The sequence below is a fragment of the Manis pentadactyla genome, chromosome 2, assembly GCF_030020395.1.
Source record: "Manis pentadactyla isolate mManPen7 chromosome 2, mManPen7.hap1, whole genome shotgun sequence".
Lineage (NCBI taxonomy): Eukaryota > Metazoa > Chordata > Mammalia > Pholidota > Manidae > Manis > Manis pentadactyla.
The window spans coordinates 42,681,402-42,705,797 of record NC_080020.1 but is presented as its reverse complement, the minus strand read 5'-3'; the positions used below and the strand labels follow the sequence as shown (position 1 = coordinate 42,705,797).

The 24,396-nt window shown below is 46.9% G+C and overlaps 1 protein-coding gene across 2 annotated transcripts in view; it reads left to right on the top strand.

Moving 5' to 3' along the window:
- Positions 1–24,396, top strand: part of SLIT3 (slit guidance ligand 3) — a 588,416-nt gene that overhangs the window by 433,649 nt on the left and 130,371 nt on the right. For both annotated transcript variants that reach the window (XM_036884704.2, XM_036884703.2), the window contains exons 7-8: positions 16,579–16,650; positions 22,376–22,539. In XM_036884704.2, coding sequence (XP_036740599.2) covers positions 16,579–16,650; positions 22,376–22,539 — 236 coding nt within the window. The remainder of the gene's footprint in view (positions 1–16,578; positions 16,651–22,375; positions 22,540–24,396) is intronic.

Below are 24,396 nucleotides of genomic sequence, written 5' to 3'. Positions count from 1 at the left end.
CTCCCAGGCAGTAGTCTGCCCTTGGTCAATCACTGGTTCCAGCTATGCTGCCTGCAGATCCCACAGGCCTGCAGATAACCAGTGGGTGCTGTTTGCAGGTCTCACTCCCATTTATGACACTTGCCAATTTTGGAAATTCAGTGACATTATTATAGGTTGGTCCTGGAAGGACTTCAGATGCCACCAGGACGACCTCTTCCTGTTGAGATGAGGCACAGAGAGCAGAGAGGCTGAGAGCAGGCCCCAGGCATAGAGCGAGGCCTGTGCCTCCTAACACTTGCCCCCTGGGTGCTCAGCTCCCCTCACCCTTGTCCCGGCCCCAGCCAGTAGACTCACCAAGGGAAACAGGTTGGCGGCAGCAAAGGGGCAAGAACCTGGGTCTCCAGACCCCTGATCCAGTGTTCTGTGCCTACATGGGGCACCGCCACACAATTAAGCTGTTCAGAAGAAACCTCCCAACCAGATTGAGGATCCGAAGCACAATTCTTTCAAAATCCATTATCAAGTGTTTTGTATTATTTAGGAGGTTGGGGAGGGCGAACTTTAGTCCATGACAGACCCAAGGGATGAACCAGCTTTCAGGTCTCTTGAAACCAGAGGTTGCAAACTAGACTACAGACTATGTTGGGTCCACAGATGAGGTTTTTTTAATCCTGTTGAGTACTTTTTAAAAATTGAAATTAACGTATCATTTTAATGTGATATTTAAAATAGTGATATTTTCATAAAAGTCCAGATTTCCAGCTTTAGACTTTGGGCAAACCAGAGCATCGGCAACTGTGGGCTGCATTTCTACTTTGTGATGACAGTTGTGGCTGAGGAGTGCCTGCCCTCCTTTAGGTGGGGCATGGAGACTCCATATTCTCACTGACCTCCACTCATTTCAGTTACCTGCCAGCCCAGGTAGTCCCTGCTTTAATACACCCAAGAGGCTACCAGGGACCTACTATGTGCCAGGATAGTGCAGATGCCAGAGACAGTAAAGCTGTAAAAGAACAGATGCTCTGGTGGATCAAACTCCAGGGGTTGACCATGAGCTTACCAGAACTGTTGAATGGATGTGTACAGAGAGCTAAGTGACATGGAGCCCAGGACTCCCAAACTGAACGAGGACACCCTGGGAGCAGGCAGGCATCTCTCATGCCCCATCCTCTGAGGAGCTCTTCTCAAGAGTTGAACTAGCTTCCAAATTCCCTTTGATTTTAAAGTAGTTGTAATTAAGTTTATGCAAATAATGAGAAGAGATCAACACCTCCTACCCAGTTTCTTGCTCCCCAGACCTTTGCCTCAACCCATGTACTAAGCTCCCTCTCAGCCCATGTTTAGAGAAGAGAGATTCAAGGGTTAAAGCAGTGGTGGGAATTAACCAGACTTTTAGTGGTGGGAATTAACCAGACAAGTAGTTCTAATTCAACCACTTACAAGTGGTATGACATGGCCTGACCCTGAGCTTCACTTGTAGACACAAGAATGGAGAAGAATTTGTTGGTATAATCTGAAGGCAGTGAAAGGAGATTGACACCATCCTCATACCCAGATCGGATGAGCTCACTCTCTTATCCTGGCCACGGGGTGCTGGGCACTGGGTGCAGGGATGTTTATAGACATTGTCGGTCCAGTTCAGAAAACCCAGATGTAATAATGCAAATGGGGGTCTGTCTTCCACTTCTACTGAGCTTCCTCTGGATATGGAACTAGATGCCTCGATTAACAAATAGTAATAATGTAATAATATATAAAACAATAATGTTATAGTTACTAGTATAGTCATTATAAATGTTATCATTACTGCTATAACCTCCATTTTTTTTGCATCTGCTACCTGCTGGGCACTGAGATCAATTAGAATGCAGCATTTTATGGAAATCCTCAGCACAACCTTACAAGGTGGATCCTATTAATCTTATTTTACCAATGAGGAGACTGAGGCTTAGAAAGGTTGAATGACTTGCCCAGAGCCACCCTGGCAAGTACAAGAGGACTGCTGTCCCCATATCAAATCCAGCTCTGCCTGATATCTGCCCTGCACTTAACTGCTCTGCCCCAAAAAGTTAAAATTAAAAAATCTATTCCAGAATACATATACCAGAAAAACAATTATATGTGTTAATGAGATCACCAGCTGTAATAAATGCCCAGAGTAACTCAAGAGCAATAGTTTCTCTTTTTGAAGAGCTGACCCAGAGGGCTTTCAGATCCAAAGCTGCGACCTTAATCAGCATCACATCCAGTTCCACAGACCTGCCCCAGACCTGGAGGCACAAGGCCGAGGTTGAGCTTGGGGGTGTTAGAGTCCTCCCATAGGACGGACTGACAAACTAGCTTTACCAAACTGGGTGGTGTAGGGTTCATTTCCTTAGTGAAAAATAGAAGCACTAATACCAGCTCCTGAGGCTAGTTATGTGGATTGAAGGAGATGTCATAGGTGTATGTCTAGCAAATAGCAGATAATCAGGATGCTCATAATGATCCAAAGTTGAAGGATACCCCTGTACTGTTTCAATTTCTTATCTCCAGAACCTTGCACAAGTCTGGTACATGGTAGGTAGTCAGTGAAACAAAACTGAGTTAAAATTAATTAACTGAATTGAAGCCTACTCTACCTCGGTCTCTAGATTCTGCTTTGTCTCTGGCCCTGAATAAAATTAAGGTTGCATTTGTCCCAGAATAATTTCAAATATTGAACAATATACTATTTTACTGAAACAGCATATTTATCACATTATCTTTGGTTTTTAATGCCTCCAGCTAAATGGTGATCTTTTTTTTCTTATGAACAATGAACAAAATTAGAGCCACAGGAAAATTGGTGTTTTGTAACAGACAAGACTCATTTTCATTTATTTACAAAATGTTTCACCTGGCTTTCTCTGGGCGAGGCAAACATTTTGCTTCAACAGTCTTTGGAATCAGGGTGGTTTAGTCATGACATAGCTTTGAATATAGAACTGTCATTGCTTAATGAAAGTCTTAAAATACCTCCAGAATATGATTTTTTTTTTGGTACTGTACTGCAAATTGTGATTTGTTCAGGCAATCAGGATTAAAATTGCATTTTGTGGAAAGCATCAGTAACTTTCATTCAGCCCCTGGAATACTAGGAAAGGAACTGTGTTTTCTATAAATCTTCGCTTGTGCCACACAACACACCCTTCCTTCAGCCATCCAGACTCAAAGTTTGATCACAGTCCTGTTCTTGAAATGACTAGCTTGGTTTTGAGAACATTTGCTTATGGAAAATGTGAAAATTTCTTTGAAATGTAAGATAATTTTTTCCCATTTAAATAAGCAGTACTTTAACAGTTCAAGTAACTAGAACCTGGGAGGTTTAGTGGTTCCCATTTGATGTCATTTTCCTGTTCCCTAAAGGTTAGTTTAGTCTCTGAACTGAAAAGGTATTGGTGTACACTCCTGGGTTAGGAGAGGATATGGAGGAGATCATTGAGTTGTTCTTCACCAACAGGGGATCTTGAAGCAGTAGGACTCCCATTATCAACTTCTGTGAGCAGGACTTGACTGGCATCAGGTCATGAAGTCTTGCTGCCCCCGGGGGCCACACACTGCAGCAGCCAGCTCTCCTGGCTGATATTCTGGCTTGTCAAACTAGGTTTGCTTTGCCCTACTTAAACAAAATGGGAAAATACCTCTGTATCTTTGAAGAAACTTCCAGAGGGTTTTCTCTGATGGGGCAAGATGAGGGGGCCAGTGGGGAAGCGCTGCAGAGCTGCTAAATGCGTGGGGCAGCCAGTTCACTCCCAAGACAGGGAGCATCGACATTGATCTGCCAATGTGCTCCTGTGCCTCTGGTCAGCCTCTGCTCTTTCTCCATTCCCCAGCTGCTAGTAGAGGCTGTGGCGACCACTGAACACGTTCTGTGACTGTCTTGCCCCTTGATCAGCTCTTGTCTCATGGTTCTCATTGGTCTCCAGGCCAGTGGGGCCATGATCCCCTTGAAGAGCCGAACCTGCCTATTGCTGCCGCCACTTCTATCCAGGACGGGAGGACTGGATGGCCCCACCTGTGGCCATGAGTCCAGTGCTCTGCACAACGGAGTCCAGAAAGCCAAAGTCCCAGGAGTCAAGCAGGAAACTGACCCCCTGCTGCCAGTTGGCTCTACAGAGGGGAGGATGACATGGGGCAGACACAGAGATGCAGAGCTGGGGGGTAATCAGCTCATTGCCACCTTGCCCTGAACTTCCATTTCCTATGTGCATAGGTACTCAGCAGCAAGGGATGGTCAGGAGGAAGGGTGAAGGGACTGTCATTCTACTTCTCCAAGATCATAGTTGGAATCTTTGAACTCATTGTAAAGAACCCCTAGAGATCCCATTCTCTTTTGACTTATAACAGTGGGAGTTGTTTGCAACTTTCAGAGTTTGGCAGATGTCCTATCTTTGTGCCGATTTGGGCATCCACAGTCCCTTTCACTGCTGTCGGGAAAACTATTCCCATTCAAGAAATGCCATAGGACCCAACTATTGACCAATAGGTTGGATAAAAACTGCCAATGAGCGGTTTGATTATTTTTTAATTGTTTTGGTCTTTTCCAATGCTTAGAAAAAAAATAGAATTAATTACCAACACTTAAAACTTGGGTAATTTTATTTAAAAGTGTGAAATTTCAACTCCCCTTGAATATCTAGGAGCTGTGGCAACTCTGGGCCCACTCGTGGCTACGATGGTCGATAGCTTCACTGTGATGGAGGAAATGTTGCGTATCTGTGCCATCTAATACAGTAGCCACTAGCCACATGGGATGCTTGAGCACTTGAAATGTGGCTAGTGCAACTGAGAAACTGAAATTTTTATTTTACTTAGTTTTAATTGATTAAAATTTAGATCGCCACATTTAGCTTATGGCTGCCTTATTGGGTGGTGTAGGTTTAGAGCCGAGCGGAGAGTACCCCATTTGAACAGGACACGCCCTCTGCAAATTTCCAGAGTCTCCACCGGGCTGCTTTCCTGTTTGCCTTGCTGCAAACCTCTGGAGTTATCTCCCTTTTATAAAAAAGCACCATGTTTAAACAGTGTATTTTCCGAAATAAATACTTTGAAGTACCTGCCACTCCCTCCTCCACTCTGCCCTTTCTCTGTTTTAATTTAAACATCTGTATCTTGTACCCAAACACCCATTTTCACCAAAACCCAGGAGTATGGTTGTTAAAACCTTCTCCCACCAAAGCAAAACCCTCCCTGTGTGAATTGGTTTGCCCATCCCAATTATTCGCTTCTGTCAGCCTTGCAAATAACTTCCACAAAGTCAACTGGGTAGGAAAGTCACTCCCATGTCTGGACCTGTCCTTTCTCTGTACATAAGCTAGAGATGCGGCAGCTGGTGAGGGAAGCAAGCCTGTTAACCCCACAGAAGCAGAGAGCTGGTATCTGCATAGAGAGAGAAGAAGCCTACTATTTTCAAATGCCACCCAGTGGGAGTTGGTCGCAACTTTCAGAGTTTGGCAGATGTCCTATCTTTGTGCCGATCTGGGCATCCACAGTCCCTTCCACCGCTGTCAGGAAAACTATTCCCATTCAAGAAATGCCATTTTAGAGCCAGCACCAGCCCCGTGGCATTCAGAGAGCACAAGTGTAGAATGGAAAGCCCCTGGGGGTTAACTGTTGCCATCACTTCATGTTAAGAGAAAATACGCCCCCAGAAAGGCTGAGTGACTTACCCACAGCCACAGAAAAATTTCACAGATTAACTAGGCCTGAAAGCAGCTCTTTATCCAATGCTCTATATTGCTGTCTACCTTTCCTCTAGATTAGCAGGCAGGAAACAAAGAAGAGTGAGGCTAGCCTCTTCGCTTTGTCCATCCCACCAGCTCTTAATCTCTATAGCCTTTTGCCAAAGCATGGGGACCAATACCCTGCCTTTCTAGAGCCTTCAGGCCAGCAGCCGCTGCTTGAGAGACAACCACCCCGGAGCCCCAGCAGGTTGCTGTCCAGTCAGAGCGCAGTCTGGGAAAAGCTCGAATTCCACATCATTCATCTTGGCTACCAGTGGTGACCAGAGGCCCAGTCACTAAGCACTGGGTGCCCCTGCCTATCTTTGAGCCCAAGTATCCTAAATAAATTGTACTCTCCCTGAGAGACTCTCTCCCTTGCAAATATCAGAGGACCTCTGTGCCATCTCAGCCTAGAAACAGAGTTTCATGCACCCTGCCCAGTTGGTTCTGCTAACAGCTCTGAAGGCTTAGTTCCAAACTGCACACAAGAAATGACTTTTATGTTTAGACACAGAACTGGTAAGTAGCATGTGGGAAGCAGACAAGAGTGCACCCGCCTGACGAGACAGTCTTACCCTTACAAATAGAAGCTTCTTCAGGGCTCTTTGTCCCCAAGAAATTATAGTGGGAGAAAAAAAAACAGTGAATGAATTTCAATCATTTAAAGATAATTCATTTGAACAGTAGGTTCCGGGAGCACATGTCAGCTGGTGGCTGCCCTTCAGGAGATGCAGTATGGAAGGAAGGAATTAACCACATTTCACCTAATGCCATTAAAATACTTTGATTTTACATATATATCATATCTATGCTATATATATTGAGACAGATGTCAAACATATATATACAAATATGTGGATATACACATACACATTTGATTCAAATTGTTAATCTGTTTAGTTCAAAGATTAAAACTGGCATCTGCAAGTCAAATCCAGTCCCCGGATGTTTCACTTGTGACTTTTGTCCCTTCAGATGATTTTGTTGCCAACATTAATGGAGACTTCATATAAAAATTCTGGCTGTCTGATGTTCTTGAGCAAAGGGAGTGACTGGTTGCTGCGCACCTGCATTCCCGTGCAGCAGTAACCCTCTGAAACATGAAGTGAGGACCTGTGTAGTAGAGGCGAGCTGGCTGCAGGCCCCACACAGCCTGCCTGCTGATTCAGAAGCACAGCCTCACTCCCACAGGCGGTTGGGCTTATATTCCTGGATCAGCCCAGAAGGCTGTTCAGAGTGGAAATTTTTTATCAGAAGATGCCAAAAGCATGGCCCTTCATATTTGGAAACTCACCAGTGCCATCAGTCAATATTTATTGAGTCACCTTGTGTGCCAAACACCAAGCTAGGCCCTGCCTTTCCAACAGGGCACCAGGCAGGCGTGTTCTCTGCCCTCTCTCAGGGTGCCCATTAGTGGGCATCTTCGAATGTTCCCCTTCCTCCTGTTTTACGGACTCGAATGCAACTGAGGTGGAAACTGTCCGTTTCTGCACGTCTCTGCTGCACTCACCTGTCTAGTTCTCTATGCTGGAGCTCATTCTTTCCTCCCCAGCCCATTGCAGACATCTTGGCACACTGGCAACTTCCCGACTTCTGAATAATTCAGGAGACAAAATTGATTGTCCAGGTGATTTACAGATGATGAAATAGAAGTGGGAGGCGGAGGCCATCTTGCTCATGTTTTGTTTCAGGTACATCTTACAATTAAAGCGGTCACTGGGAGGCAGCTGAATCATTCTGAGTCACCACTAGGCAGTATTCATGATGATCTCAAAAAATGAGTCACGAGTGCTTCAAAATCAAGGGACCAAAAGCACTGGAGTACTGACACTGTCAGGAATACTTACAACCTGAGAGTTTGATCGAGCAAAGATGAAGACTCTTCTTTCCCTTTGGATCTCCCACTTTTTACATTTATTTTGGAGGCATTTGTTTTTCCCTTATAACACGGGAACTCTGCTGCTTATAACACCAGAAGATGGGTCTCTGCCTGTCATCATAGAAATACATAATGAAGGAAGAGCCCAAGACAAGCCCTTTTGTAAGGAATCCATATCATCAAAGGCCCAAATTGGCAGCTGATTGTTTTTATTTATTTCTGTAGGTTTTACATGACACCTGGAGACCATTTAAAATGTTACTTGGCGGGGAGAGCTCTGTGTTTAAAAATAACGCTCACCCGGTGCCAAATCACTTTAGAGTCGGGTACAAATATTGAGACAAAAACCCCAGCTGTTATTGCTTTGGCTGCTAATTTGAGGTGTCAAATGAGAGCTCAACTGCTATACGTCAGTGAATAAGGCCCCTTGTGAGATCATTATGTTTTCTAACAGTTGAGAGTAATGGCCTAATCAGTGCGGCATCAGTTGTTTTCATTATATGCCCACACAATGGTTATGAGCTTTAATTTAAACGGTCCACAGGGAGATCAAGGAAATCAGTGATATGCAGCACCCAGGGTAGTGCAGGAGGGCAGGTAATTTCAGAGGTGGCTTTCCACAATCCTGTCTCCTCTCTCCTTCCATCTCCTTCCTCCTGCCCCATCTGCCCTCCGAGGTTCATTGCCTGCTCCTACCAGGCAAAACAGGAGCTTTGCTTAAGAAACACATCTGTACACTTGGTCCTTGAGGGTATCCTTAAAAATTCCAGTCAACCCATCCAAAGGCAAGAGTAGCCTTTGGCAACACATAGCCTTGTTAGGCAAACCTTGACCTTAGAAAGCTTTGAGACATAACCTCCCTCTCTTCTAGGCAGCCTCTACCACCCGCTTTGCTCTCTGTGCTGAGCTCCCTCTGTTCTTCAGACAAGGCAATGCTCTTGCCTGTGAGCAGATGTTGCAGTGAGACAGACGCCATGGTCTCTGCAACATCAAAGTCAGGGCTGTATCCACCGTTCACCTGTATGACTCACCTCTACCTTGGGAAAGATGTAGAAATTGGACAGCTGAGGCCTGTCAGAGACAACCTATAAGAGGCCATTTTGTGGGATGGATGAAAGCATAGACCCTGCAGTCACACTTCCCTGGATTCAAACACGGGCTCTACAGCACTATAGCTGTGTGATCAGGCAGAGTTCATTGATCTTTCTAGGCTCTAAAATGAGAAAGACAGTAGTATCTCAGCATCACTGGGAGAATTAAATGAGATAATGTGTGAAAACTGCTTAGCCCAGTGCCGGCATATAGCAAATACATAATAAATAGTATCAGTATTATTGTTATTTTGAGCATCTTTAGTGGAAGATCTTGGCAAGCTGACCTCAAAGCAATATCCTTTCTAGTCTAGCTTGTTAGAAGAAGGCAGAGAGTTAGCAGGAGACCCTGTAAGATTCGGTTTATGTTTTCTCAAAGGATGCATTCTTGTACATTATCCTTCCTGATTTCTGGAGTTTCCTAGAGCCTCCAGCCAAATCAGAGCAGGGCATAGCTGGGTAAGAAAGGCAAGTTCAACCCTGACAAGAGGGGAGCAAGGGAGCTTCATCCCAAAATGAGTCAGAACAGCTGGGGAGAGACCACTGGCTGGTATCGAGGCTTGAAGAAGCCTCTCCCAACTTCATAGGGCGTGGTGGTGGAAGAGGGATCTCCTATGTGTTCTTCTGGGGCCAAGTTCACAAAGAGATGCTCCCTACACACATTCTAATGGGCCAAGCCGGCTAACAGCATTCACATTCCCGGGATCTAGGCCTGTGTGCAAAGACCTGGTCATCAACAGTAGGCCTGATTCCTGGTGCCATGATGGCTGTCAGTCAGCAGCCACCAAGCAAGACTGAGGCGAGCCAGTCCTGCACTGCCATGTGAGCCAGAGAGGAAAGTGGGCATCTGAAGGACCTGAAGTGCCCTTGATTCCATTCTGTTCTTCCTGCCCAAGCCAGCAACAGGTGAAGGCAAAAGTGAGCCCACCCCGCAAACCCTCCCTTTGAGGTCCATGTGCTACCAGAACCTTCCATGCTTTTCATCCCCAAGGACAGCAGTTTAGATATTTCCCACAGGGTCCAACCACAGTATTTGCACTCAGCTGCCCTTTAGGCAATGATTCTGCCTGCTTTGGTCACATCCAGCCCTGTGATTCAAATATAGGTCCTGTTGGAAGTTGTTGTATATTTCAGGCTTAGAGTGCTGGCCTTTGGGCACACATTTGCAAGTGGAAGTCAAGGAATTTCCAAGCTTTCTTTAAAAAGACATTCTATTGCCATGGCTGCTGCTGATTCACTCAGGGTCTCAGGGACTGTTAAAGAGGGAACCACCCTATTTATCTCCACTTAAGGAGCAGTCAACCTGCCTTGAGATAGAGGATGAATGGGCCCCCTCACCCAAGGAGTATGGATTCCCATACTGGATGGACCCCTTGTGGAGAGGACGAGGGGCTGCAAGAGTGCCCCAGGAAGGCTGCCCTGCTGGGAAACTGCGAAGGCACTTACTAGGAATGCCTGGTCTTGATACATGCTCACAGATCATATTACTGCATTAAAGCCAATTACATAGTGTTATGGACACACAACACAGATTACACCCAGAGCCAGGAAAGCACAGTGATAAAGTGATGCCCTAATCGGAGGAGATGGAGGGAAATGTCAGCCTTATTAAGGTTGCCAGGGCGGCGTGACTGCAGCTGGACGTAGCTCCTCCAGATCAAAGATGGCTGTCTTGAGGGGTGGGAGGGAGAACCACCCTTGGGCACTCAGCAGAGCACATTGGGGACCGGGGAGCAGGTGCCAAGTCGTAACACTCCAAGGGACATCACAGCCACCTCTATTGCGGGCTGTGTACTATTTCTGAGATTGGGCCTCTTCCTAAGCAGGGAAACACCGTGCCCTCCATAAAAGAGGCCTTTGGTCCCAGAGGCAGCAAGACAGCAGCCTCTACACTGCCCTCTGCCCTTAGATAAAGGCTCTATGCTTAGCCTTTTCCTAGTACACCGGTTTGCAGACGTGAGCTTGCATGAGAATCCTCTGGAGGTTTCATTAGATCACACAGGCTGCAGCCCAGACAGAGTTTCTGATTGAGTAGGTCTGGCAGGGCCTGGAGAGAGGCATCTCAAGCTCCCCTGTGGTGCTGCAGGTCTGGGGACCACATTTAGAACTCCTGCCCAAGTTTACTCCATGCCCAATCCCAAAGGTGGATTCACCTGCCCCATCTCTTGAACAGGACCTTCTCCTTGGACCTGACTCTGTCACATCTCTGTGGGTTCTAGAAGCTGTGGGGCCCATCTTCCCAGGCAAGAGCATGGTGTGGGGGCGAGAAGTATGGATTCTAGAGTTAGACCACCTGCTTTCAAATTCCAGCTCTACCAGGTGCTGCTTGCACTTTCCTACCAATGTTTTTTGTTTTTGTTTAGATTTTGCAAGCCTCTGACTAATCCTCTTCTCTTATAGAGCAGTTATGCAACTTGCCCAGCATAGCACAGTTCATCACTGGCGAAGGCAGGGCTAGAGCTGCCTGGGTCCAGAGCAGCCACAGGCTGGCAAACATTTTCTATAAAAAGTCAGATAGTAAACATTTTAGGCTCTGACTGCCATATGGTCTCCATCACATCTACTCAGCCGTAGTAACACACAAGCAGCCACAGACAATACATAAGCAAATGCACAAAACTGTATTTACAGAAGCAGGCTGCATTGGATGGGACTTGTGGGCATTAGATTGCCGACCCCCAAAACAGATCGATTTGTGCCCCACTTCTTCATATGTTCATTGTTCAGGAGCTTGTGTCCTGCCACGGTACCCCAGTATTTAGCTGAGGAACCCGAGGAAGTCCAAACTTTTTCAGGATCTAAAGTTCTATTGGGCATCATAAGAGCAATAGAAAGTTCACTAGTTCCTTAGGGCCCTAGGGGGAAAAAGTTAAATGCCCTCTTTCTAGCGCTCATGTTCTAGAGAGACTGGAATCTATTGATAGAGTGGCATTGTCCAAATGAGTCATTTTAATACAGAAAATTATTCCTTTTCATTGGGCATTTATGCTCCACTCATGACAGAACAGAAGAATGAACTAGACAGGATCAGGGTTTTACAAGAGAGAAGTAGGAGGTAGTGGACTGTCTTTTAAATCTCAAGAAGGGAAATGGCCTTATTTCCACACCATACTGAAATGCCCTTTCAGGAGCTGGTGATGGGGCAAGAAGGGGAGGCCAGAACAGTCCTGAAGTTTTATAGAAGTAATTTGACCCTGACCTTGAGCTTGAAACCTGGTGGGGAATGCTGTTTTGGAAACATTTACTTGGAGAAATCCCTCCAGTCTGGGTGACTCGGGGTAAAGAATGCTTTCTAAAAATATCTCCAGAGGAGGAGAGCAGTGAGGTTGAAGCTGGATTCTGGAACTGGCAGAGCTCCTCCACGAGGTGGAGGGAAATAATGAGGTTGATGAGGTCACCACAGTGTCGCCGGGCCAGCCATCCAATGGGTGGGAGTGGGACATTGTCAGACCAAACCATTTATTTTTCTGTTGGTTGATTTTCAAGGCAGTTTATAGAATAAGAAGCAGCAGGATGCTTGTGCAGTTACTGCTAGCTTTGAGTGCCAGGGTGGATGATAGAGAATCTCAAGTTTGAGTAACAAACTTGCCCTGAAAACAGGGAGCAGTGGGTATGTTGAAAGAAATTGTGGTGTAAAAAAGAACAGCGATTCCTGAATCGTCTAGGGGCTCATGTACTTCCCTGGGGAAGTCCTTTATCTCTTGTAGCCTCAAATTGGTCATCTATAAAATAGGGATAATAATCCAACCTCACAGTGTTACAAATATCAAATGAGGGGGATGTGAAAGCGTGCTGTAAGCTATAGAAGACTAAATACATGAGCTACAGGAGTAGCAGATCGTGATCAGTAAGCATTGCTGTGAGCCAGGCGGTGTGCTAACAAGGCTCCCCATACCTTGTTTCAAGAGCATGGTGGTCAGCTAGATCATGCCCCCGCCCCCCAAAAATGTCCCTGTTCTCATCCCAGAAATTTATGAATGTCATCTTATATGGCAAAAGGTATTTGATAGATTGTCTAACGTATGGATCTTGAGATGGGCAAATTTTCCTGGATTATCCAGTTAGGCTCTAAACGTCATCACAAGGGTCCTCCTGACAGGGAGGCAGGAGTTCACAATGTGTAGCAGGAGATGTGACCACAGAGGCAACAGGTGCAGCAATTCCAAGAAGGGGCCACAGGCCAAGGAAAGGGTGGCCCCTTGAAGTGGCAAAAGGCAATGAAAAATTCTCCCCCCCGATACCTCCAAAAGAAATGCTGTCCCATGAACCCATTTTAGACTTTGGACCTCCAGGCTGTAAGAGAACAGGTCTGTGTTGCTTTAAGCCACTCCATTTTTGGTAATATGTTAGAGTAGCGATAGACAAGTCCGGACATCATTCCTGGAGTCAGGCTTGCTTGGATTCATATGCTGGTACCACCACTTCTTCATCCATGAAGTGGAGATGGTAACAAAAGCACCTGACTCTTAGGGTGGCAGGAGAAATTCGGTCGAGATGGTACAAACTGAACCCTTAGCCCCGTGCATGCCTGGCATAGAGCTCTCAGTTAATACTGGCAATTATGAATATCATCTTTAATCGCTGTAAAGCTCTGTGAGGTCAGTGCTATTGTTATCTCCATGTTACAAAGGAGGAAACCTAGTAATTAAGAAAACCCACTCATGGTTGCACAGGCTCCACGTGGCAGGAGCAAACTCTAAAGCAGGCCTGTGCCTTTGAGCCCATGCTTGCTGACTCTGCTCCCCTGCAGCGGGGTTATGACAACACCATCTCTATTGACTGCCACCTGCCTAGGCAGGGGCACAGAACCAGACAGAGCACCGTGCTCCCTGTACAGGCAAAAGCCAACAAGACTGGAAGGAAATCAAATAAATGTGCATTTATTAGGGAAACAAAAACTGTAGCTGCCATGGAGATCAGCACCCAAGAGGTTGCCAGCCCTCTGACATCCCTTGGCTGGCCAGCCCCATGCAGCAAATCATGAAAGTCTGAATACTGTGTTTAGTCATTTTGGTTCTGGAATAATTGCTATTATCGTAAATGTTTTATAGCCCTCATTATGGCTCACATTTAAATATCAGTGTAGTAATACATTAATAAGTCATTGCTGCCGGACTCCTGCCGGATTCATTACAGTCCAAGCCCTGCATATAACTGCACTGTATATTCAGCTAAATTAGGGCTGGCTGTGAACTCAACCTGATGCTGAGTGCCCGGGCAGGGTCAGAAAGAAGCCTCTTTCTTGCAAAGCCTTCTTACTCTTTGCCTTTGAGATAAAAGGAATGCTTAGATTTTGCCTGGTAGTGAGCCAGTGACCCTAACTAGGTCTCCCCAAGTGTAGAGGCTAGAACTCTGGGATGGATGGTTGGAAGGGGAAATGAAGGCATCGTTTCTGCCCCAGAAGCATTTCTAATCTGTTGGAGGACTTGGGGGCATAGTTCTCACTTGCAGGAAGCTCCCTGCCTGAGACAGGAGACGCTGGTCTGATGGAGTGAGAGATTCTTCGGCCTTGTCTGATGAGACATTCTGAAGGTTTCCCAGGTCGATCGACATAGGATGGGTTAACCCTCACACACACACGCTTATAGAAAAGATAAGACACAAGAAACAAAACAGCTACATAGCCTCAACTTCATAAAATGCCAAGTATCTGCACTGGTGCATTAGTGAAGTTATGGAGTAGGTAGAAGCAAGCACCATAAATCTGGCCTGTTCATTCCTCTTTACCACACTCTGTGCCTAAAACAGTGCTAGACACAGGGTGGGTACACAAAAAGTATGGGGGGGAGGAAAACGGGTTAGATTCTGTGCCTTTATGTAAATAGATTTCCTCCTGGCCTTATGAGCCACAAAAATGCCAGGTAGGTCAGGGGGAATTGAGGAATGCCTAGGATAAGGGGGTGTGCTCACTGGAATCCTGCTGTCATGTCGGGAAGAGTCACAGGGGCTGGAGAGGAGTCTGTGCAGAGCCCTGTGTGGGGCAGGTATGGAGGCCACTGGATGCTGCACAGAGCTCTGTTTCTATATCCATGGGGCTTGGGGGAGGCCCAGGAATGAGCAGGAAAGGACGGCATTCTCTCCACCAGGATCAGGAAAGGGTGGCCTCCATTTATGGAGTGCACACTGCATGCTAAACCCTTTACCAGCCTGTGAGCCAGGTGCCTTTACCTGCCTCCTTCTACCCATAAAGAATCTGTGGATGACAAATGTTGATAATTTTCCCAAAACCGCACAACCAGGGTACATGAGATTCAATTTGAACCATGTATGTATCAGGTCATGGGACGAGAATTCACAAGACAGAAAATGTTGGAGGATATTTTTACAAGAAGATAATGTGTTTACCAAGAGCCAAGAGCAAAAGAAATCTGTTAACCCATGAAGGCTGCCAAAGAAAGGCTCCTTCCTGAGCCAGTGGGACCCTGTGAGTGGGCAGGAGTTGAGCTGATGAGAAGGAGATATCTGCTGTGGACCCTGGGAGGAGCACATGAACAAGTGGCCTCTACAAAGGATGGTGCCAAGGCTGTATCAAGCTTTTGCTCTTTGGGCTGCAGAGTGAAATAGGTATGAAGTCAGAGGGCTGAGAACCAGGCTCAACCTTCCTATGTATGGCTGCCTCTCCATCTGTGCAGTCACTGAACCAATTGACCAGAAGAGGCTCTCCTGCTACATAACATTTCCACCTCTGCAGATGCTTCCTTGGTCCGTTTCTGGAGTCCACTTCTTTCTTACTCCTTCTCCCTGTACAAAGATACCAGTCGGGGCTAACATTGCATTGTAGGAGTTCCCATCCATGGTCATAGAAGGTACAAGAAAGGAGACTTAATCCCTGTTCCCACAGAGCTCACAGACTCATTTAAGATGTGCTTGAAAAATCAGAAGACGTGTAGCATCCTGTGGGAGGCAGTATATGCAATGGGCGAGCAGAGTTCCCAGCAAGGTGGGGCTGGCTTCAAATCCTAGTTCCAGAGCTTAGCAGCTAGGGGTCCTTGGAAAAGTTATTTTACCTCTCTGTAGCTCAGGGTTGTGTGTTATTGAACAAAATGACATACAGTAGCCCTGCACCCCCCCATCTGCCATATCACTTTCCACAATTTCAGTTACTCATGATCAACCGTGGTCCAGAAGCAGATGATCCTCCTCCTGATGAATCCTTTGGTCACTAGTAGCCTAGGCCATGTCAGTACCCCTACTTCATTCACCTCACTGCATTTCGTCACTAGGCATTTTCTCATCTTACATCATCAAGAAGGTTGAGTACAGTGCAACGAGTTATTCCGAGAGAGAAACCACATTTATACAACTTTTATTACAGTATATTATAATTGTTCTATTGTATTAACTAGTTAATAGTTCATCTCTTACTGTACCTAATTTATAAATTAAACTTTAAATTAAATAAAACTATATAGGTGTGTATATATAGGAAAAAATATAGTACATACAGGGTTTATTGCTATCCATGGTTTCAGGTAACCACTGGAGGTCTTGGAATGTATCCCTGTGGATTGAGGGGAGCTACTGTGTAACTGTTTCCTTCTTTCTAAAATGAGGGCTGTAATGTGTAACTGGCACTGTAGTTGTAAAAATTAGAGCTATTGTAATGCCGCACTCAGCACATAGTAGGATTTCAGGAAATGTTATTATTGCTCCTGACGGATAAGCCAGCACTGAGAGGGCAGCAGAGGGGAGCAGGGAGCCGCCTGAGGGAGGGAATCAGGGCTTCTCCGTGTCTGGAGATGCGGCCACCTGCCTCCAGCTGCCCCGCTGTGTTGACGTGTGATCCCTCTGCCAGCCACCCCTGCCCACCTGTCATGCGCACCTGGTTGCCCCGCGCCATGCTGCCACTCTCTTAACCATGTCCCTGGTCCTCTGTCTGCAGCACCCTCAATAACAACAACATCAGCCGCATCCAGGTCACCAGCTTCAACCACATGCCGAAGATCCGGACTCTGTGAGTAAAGCTCCCCGCTTCGTCCCCCAGCCCCTGCCCGCTTAGGCAGCCCGGAGCGCCCCCCACTAGGCTGCCGGCGAAACCCACTGTGCTGACTTGGCAGCTGGTTCCCACATCCACACGCCGCCTCCGTCTACCACTAACGAAGGGGTGTTGGTGGGCGAGGGCAGGTGGCGGGAAGGGCCACAGCGCCCAGGGCTCGGAACCACCACTCCGCAGCAGACAGACTCCTTCCCCTTCACTCTGGGGCGGGGCGGTTCTTCCTGTGTCTTCCATCTTGATGGCAAAGTTTGTTAGTGGTATGTTGTCACAGAACATACAGAACTGAAATGTAATGATTCACCATCTCCCTAGCTACAGCCGTGTACCCCTGGCAGTTCTGTCCTACTGCCCGTGGCTATGATCATTTCCACTTGGAGACCAGCGGGCCAGAGGGAGTCTCAGTCCCTCCTTCTCTCCATCCTCCCAGCCCACACCCACCACACCCCCTGCTTACCCGCTCCCTGGGTGATATTCTGGTATTGGAGTGCAGTAACTCGGTTCTTTATCTGTCATGTTTGGGTGCACATGTACTGAAGCAATCTCCCTTAGCACCCATCCTGAGAGCACCTCTAGTGCCTTCCTTCCTGAAGAGCTCCCCTCTACTCGAAGCCAGAGACCCTTTTGTGAGTTTCTCTGCAAATAGACTCTGCCGGCTTTTCCAAAGACTTTCATACCCAGTGCTTTTCTTGTATAGGTGGACCCTCAGTGGTGTTTACATGACAGGAACAGGGGAAAGCCAGCTCCCAGGAGCTTTCAGCCAAATATGTTTAGGGCCAAGGCAAAGGGCTGAAATTCCTGCTGGGCCCTTTCTTAGCTCCGGGACCTCTGTTCCCTCTCCTATAAGTAGGCATGATGGGGAGGCTCAAGTTAGACTAAATATGTAAAGTGCCTGGCACGGAACAGATGGTAGGTAACATCAATATATTATTATTCTCACCACACTGTTTATCCAGAAATCTGGACTGAGAGTACCAAGCATGGCCCCTGAGCACCATGGAATCTGAGATTTGAAAATCCTTAGAACACTGGTTCCAAAAGTGCAGTCCCTGGGCCAACAGTGTCAGCAACCCCTGGACTTGTTAGAAAAGCAAAATTTCAGGCCCCGCCCCAGACCCCTGGAATCAGAATCTGTGTGGGAGCCAGTCTTCTGTTCTGAACAAGCCCTCCACGGGATTTTAATGCTTCAAGGTCTGAGAAGGCCTGCATCTGTGACAGTGGAGCAATTTACAAGGCAACAGTAGGGAACCCCCAAAGAAGCCCACGGAGCTGAGAGGCAGACGGACCTGAGTTTAAAATGTTAGCTCTGCCACTCACTCTGGGCAACTTTCTGCATCTGTCTGCACTTCAAGGACAGTGAGTTAATGAATGCTTGTCTCCACGTTGTGAGAATGAGGTGAACTCACAGGGAAAGTGCCTGGTCATAGTGTGCACCCAACAAATTGTAGTTATTATGAAGAGGAAGAATTCGAGTCCCGCTTCCATCATTGTTCCCCAATTCTTCCTTTGATCTCTCTTGTGATTGCATAATTCAGCAAAGAAAATCTACCTTTTTCCTTACCTTTTAACATGGGATGGTGCAGTAATGGAGTTTGAAGGAGAAACCACCGGGTCTTTAAAGACCTCTTCAAAGTCCACACAAAACATGGGTGAGCAGCAGAGGCGCATGGCCCAGGGCTCCTGGCTAAGAAGCTGAAAGCGAGCCTCCGGGTGTGGGGCCTGCATCTCCCCAGACCAATGGGTTGAACAGAAGGAAAACAGCCCTCACTTGCAGAAATCACCAGGCCTGCTCCCGTGGCCTTCCGCTCCTGTTATTTCAAGTTTAGGAGCAGCAGCACAGAAGCTGGACAGGGTCCGCAGAGCGGGGTGGCTAGGTCTGGACTTCAGTGCTTCGTTTGGCCCAGCAGGGGTACAGAAAGAGGGCGGGAGGGTTTTTCTCCTTGTTCCTGTTGTCGTTCTTCCCTGTTGTCCTGAACACTCATCTGATGAGTTCAGATCAGTCAATCTCATCTGTTCCCTTTGCTCCCTGCCTGCTGCCATTTTCTCTTTAGTTTAATTTCAGAGATGGCTCTGTATGGAACTCCCTGGAGACTTGAGCTGACTGATCCCCGTTCACTGTAATTAAAGTGGGGGGAAGGGGACTGGTGGTGGAGAAGGGGGAAGAGGAGAGATGAAGGAAGTCCTAAATGGGATTTCTAAAGGAAAGCTTCTATATTGAATTCAGAAAGCCACATTTTATAGAAAATGAACACTGCCCCCTCTAAAAGGATTTGCTGGAAATTTAATTTAGCGCCTGTGGCTAAAAGGCACCTTTTACAAATTGGCATTTGTATTCATTCACCTTATCCTCTGTAAAGGTGGTTTCACCAGTGTGAGATGTGGTGTTTCCATCAGCAAACATTGCAGAATAACATGCAGAATAACCACCTAGCCACCTAGATGCTTTAGTGTCTAAATGAGAGATGACAGCCTTGTACAGGCCGGGCCGTGGCTGGGAAGAGACGAGTCTGGAGCTGGTCCCCACACGGTAATGGCCACAGGTAACATCACTTCCATGGTTTACAGTGTGCCAGGCCTTATGCTAAGCACTTCTCACAAATCATTTCAATCCTCATCACAGTCCTAGGAAGGGGCACTACCAATATTCCTGTTCTATAGATAACACTGAGGCCCAGAGTTAAGTCAGCTGTCAAAAGACAAAGAGAGAAAGCACAGAGCCAGTGTCAGATTTGGGCAATTTGATGTCAGAGACTGAGCTCAGCCTATTCAGCAGGAACAAAGGCAGACGAACGTGTTCCAGGTGAGCCTAGGAAGAGGCCAGAGCTCCCACAGGGCCTAAGGAAGTGTGGCTTCCTCACGGGGGCCACCCTCCCCTGTCATTGCCACCCCACTCACTAAAATAATTGAAAGTAATTAAAATAGTTTTCCTTCTCAATCAAGAGGATTATCAATATTCCTGGCAGTGTGCAGGCTTCCATTTCATGATCGATGTGATTTTCTTTCCATATTAGAATTTGGGATGATAACTGCTCTATTTGATCTCCCAAACATGGTGTGAAAGGTGGTTTGCAAGAATCTGCTCAGCTCAACTCTTCACCATTTCTGGTAAAATTCCAATAGGGGGATCTGAGCCCATCCACTGCTTTTGACAAGAGCTTTCACATGGCTTCCAACTCAGTTTTGGCCACGTCTTTTCCATGGTCCCACTTCCAAGGAGAGGAATTCCTACAAAAGTGGACGAAGGAATGGGAATCACGTGTAGTAATGCTAAGAAGAGAGGTAACTTGGGGCTGGCAGGTGGAAATTGAGAAAGAACCAAACTGATAACCAAACTCTTCCAAAAGAGAAACCTCTGACATTTTGATAATCCCAGAAATGAATTAGCTCAGTAAGGGTCAGACTTAGCCAAACCTCATCTCAGTTGTCCCCTGAATCCTTTACCCCCGATGGGAACACACGGGAGTTTGTCTGTCGCTCCTCCTGTGGGCCCACACTTGCTGATTCCCTGTGAATCTGTTTCCTCTGCTTCCATACCTCACTGCCAGAGAGACCACCTGCCTCCCCTAATAAAAGCCACATTCTCAGCAAAGGCTTCTGGTTCTCCTGACACCCAGAAGAACAGCACCTCAGCCTGTGTGTCCTCTGCCTTTGTTCCACCTTGTCACCAAAAACTGTGACCCACTGTTGACATTTTCCTAGGCAAACTTTACGCCCAGTGGTGTAGTCCCAGCCATGGAACCCTCTCCATCCCTCCTTCCCACAGGACAGCTTACTAATGGGTCAGGAGACAGATTGTTTTCACTCATGCTGAAGTTTCCCAAGAAGGCCCAGTATGAAAAGGGAACCCCCCCTTTCCCTCATTCTCTTTAGAAAGAGTAACGAGCTGCAAGTCCACCACCAGGCCCCCATTCTGTCCTGGGCACAAAGGGGTCATCTTTGTTAAAAAAAATGGAGGTCTTGCTTTCCCTCTTAGAAGTGAGGTCCTTGCCTCCAGCTTAGTAGTTTGCCTCCCCTCCCCCTTCCCGCCCGTCTCTCCTTTCTGGAGAGCCAGCCTAGGAGGACGCCCTGTGTGCTTCAGCAGTGGAAGCTGGCGGAGGCGTGGGGGCTGAGCTCTGAAACACAAAGGGGGAGAGTCCCACCCCTTACAGGTGTAGTATCTTGGGTCTAGGAACCTGTGAAAATGTGTTCAACCTTAAAGTATTGGTTCTGAAATACAAGAACATTCCAATGTCAAAATGAATCACTTTTAAACAAAATCATAGAAATCTTTTCAAGTTTTTTTCAAGCAGAAAAACATTGCATTCTGTGTGGGATCTGGGACCCCCATTCCCAAGGCTGAAAAGTGCCCAGGGGCCCCGGCCTGCATCCCAGACAGTGGCAGGGAGCTCGGCTGGCATGCAGCACGAGTCAGCTAAACTTGGCTGATGTTTAGCATTGTTGACCTCATGCTAAGTGGAGTGTGGTCAAGAGCCCTTCAGCTCTCCCCATTTGAGGCATGAAGGCAGCCTGAGCCTCTGCTTTAGGCTGGTGCTTGGTATTAACCAGCCTAACAGAGAGTACTTGAAAATCTTAAGTCACTGCAGGCTGATTAACGTGTCCAGTTTGGGGCGTTTGAAGTCTGCATCAGAAACGGTGGTAACTAAAACTCACCTACCACCACTTCTAATGACCTAGGGTTGCAAAGATTGTGGAAAATGGAAATCCCTAATAGAGAAACCTTTGAAGAAAAACCTTTAGAAACCCGTGGATACCCTCAGTTTGTCACCCCGTACCCCCATTAGGAGAAAGGAAAATGAAGTCATTTAACCAGAGGGGATCCCTTTCAGAAGCGGAATATGCAGAACCCTCTAAAGAATCTTATTCACTAAAGGGCAAGAAACTGATCTGAAATCACAGCTACTAGAGGGAGAAAGCCAGCATCCTGGAACTGGTTAGGAAGCCATTGCAGAGGCACCTGAACCAGATAGCAAATAAACCAGGTAGTTTTGGACTCCCTGGGAAGGAGAGAAAGGGCACCATGGAGACACTGTACGGTCTGCAGGGGTGTGGAATGGGCAACACTTTACCTTAACAGGAGGACAGAGAGAAGATGCATCCTTCATAAAGTACCTTTCTCCCTCTGCCCTGCTCACCCTGGCTGGTGCACATAAGCGATACTGGTTTTTGGCCCACCAGCCTTACATGCATTTATTAAAGGGACACTTAGGAACAATGGAGGGAAAGAGTAAAGGCAACAGTAGAGCTGGCCACAGTGCCACCACAGACAGAGACACTGAGATTGGGAAGTTGTCTCAAGCCACCTGTAACTAAAGGACTGAAATTTTCAATTAAGTCTCCCTTTGGAAGTTTGACTTGATTAGGAACATTGCTATATTGATGTCACTCTCCCTGTCCTACATGATGAGGCTTTCTTGAGTGGGAAAGAAAAGAGTGGAATTATTAGTAAGAAACGGAATTGCTCAGAGCCCTGGAGGCACCATTGGTGTGGCCTGCATGTGAAGAGAGCTGCCATCTGTGCTTTGGCCATAAGAGGGTGGAGGCTTCTGTCATAATTCCACAGTGCAGAGGGAGAGGCATCACTGGGCTCCTGAGGAGCACTGCGCTGGACAAAGGGGCACAGAGATTTGACCTACTCTGTCCACTTCACGCTGTGACACTGTCTTCCCTCTGCCCCTCCCCATCCCAGCCGCCTCCATTCCAACCACCTGTACTGTGACTGTCACCTGGCCTGGCTCTCGGATTGGCTGCGGCAACGGCGGACGATTGGCCAGTTCACACTCTGCATGGCTCCTGTGCACCTGAGGGGCTTCAACGTGGCGGATGTGCAGAAGAAAGAGTACATGTGCCCAGGTGAGGCCACCCACCACTTCCCCCCGTTCTGTGCCTCGTCCACCATGAGTTCACACCCCAGCCCAGAGGTTGGTGTGGAACCTCATGGGTCACCCCAGCACTCTATAGTCACTTAAAGAACTCTGGAGGGCCTGAAGGGATTCAAAGAAAGAAGCTCCTGTCATCTGGTACAGGAAGGTGCTCAAGGAACTTGTGAGTCACTTTCTGTTAAGCCCCATAACCCATCAGTGCTAAAAAACTAACATTTGTTAGGCACTTTAGCATTTGCTAAACACTCTCCTATCCAATTGCTCATAGATATTGGGGGACAGGCTAAGGAAGGCTGTGGGGTCAGCTGGCTTGGCTGGAAATCCTGGCTGTGCCCCTTGGTAATGTGTGACTGGCAAGTTGCCACATGTCTACAAAATGGAAATAATCTTTGTACATTACTCAAGGGATGGGTGGGAGGATTAAATGAAAGAAATGCATAGAAAGCTCTTGGTAAGAGCTAATAAGTAGAGCTTAATTATTATAGTTTAGTGGGCCCACAAAATGTGCTGAACGAACATAAGAGTTTGATGTGTGAGTAACTGAAGTGTATCAGAAGTGCAGATTGCCAGCGTAGTACAGAAAACAGAAGTGTACACAGACATGAGTGAAGGCGGCTCAGCTCTCCAGAGATGGAAGGTGGCCAGAGGACACTGGAGCTCTTAAACCAAGCCCTAAATTTGCCTGCTCATTTGTTCTTACTTTTCATTGACATCTTCTGCTACCAGCAACCCTTCCTTTTCTTGTGGTAAAGAAGTAGAGCTAATCCCTGGATTTCCTCAAAGAGACAGTATTCAGTTGAGGAGTTTCCAGAAGAGGCATTTCTGATTTCCAGCAGCACAGTCCTGGAGTTGGGGTCCAGTGGCCCCTAAAAGCTGATCCCTGCATGCAGGGAAGACAAAGGCATCAGGGAGCTTAGCACTGCTGGAGGCTGCACGCCTTACCGTTCCTACCTGTGGCTGGTTTCAGTATTGGTATATTTAGCCCCACAGTGCTGCGGCCCGACATAGCTAGTGTGCCGATCGCCTCTTCTGTTCTCAGGCTGCATTTGCAACATAGAAGAATTTTCCTTAAATTCACTTCATCCCGTTCTCTGCTTTCTCCCATCATGTTACTACTTTGTCAAGTTATTTATTTTCCAAAAATATTTTAACATGTCTCAGAGCAGCACCTCTATGATTTCCTATAGACGCCCACTTAGAAATCACTTCCCATCAAACACATATAATAAAACCGTTTATCACACAGGCAGTATACTCAAATATAGTGACTATAATTACTGTAATTATTAGGCAAAGAGAACAATATTGGCATAAGAGCCAGTGAAAGAAATAATTATAGAGTGCAGGAGTCATCCAAGAGCTAGTGGGAAAAATGAATTAGAGAGGATGTTAAAACACATCATTATAGGTGGGTGCCAGGTTTAACACTACACTCACATACACATACCACTTCATCAGAAAAGCATGTTCCTGTCAAAGGAATGGCAAGACATTGCTTACCCTAGAGCAGTCAGGACCCAGGGTCCAAGGGCATCAGGCTGACCAGCCCAGGTCCTAGAATGCTAGGGCCCCGGGTCTGCCTCTTTGAAAAGCCTAGATCTGGCAGATGGTGTGCTAGTCACACAGGAGCATCCCGTCGCCTCCCTGTTCCTATCCATTTGGCCCATTGCTTGTGAGCGCCCTGTAGCTTCTTCTTATGAAGCCAGCATCTTTTGAGGACAAAAAAATTTAGTCCACAGACTCCAGACATGAATATGTAGTTAATCCCCACCCTGTTACTAGTAGTACAAATTTAGGAGAGCAACACATTAGAACTCCTGTGTGTGAG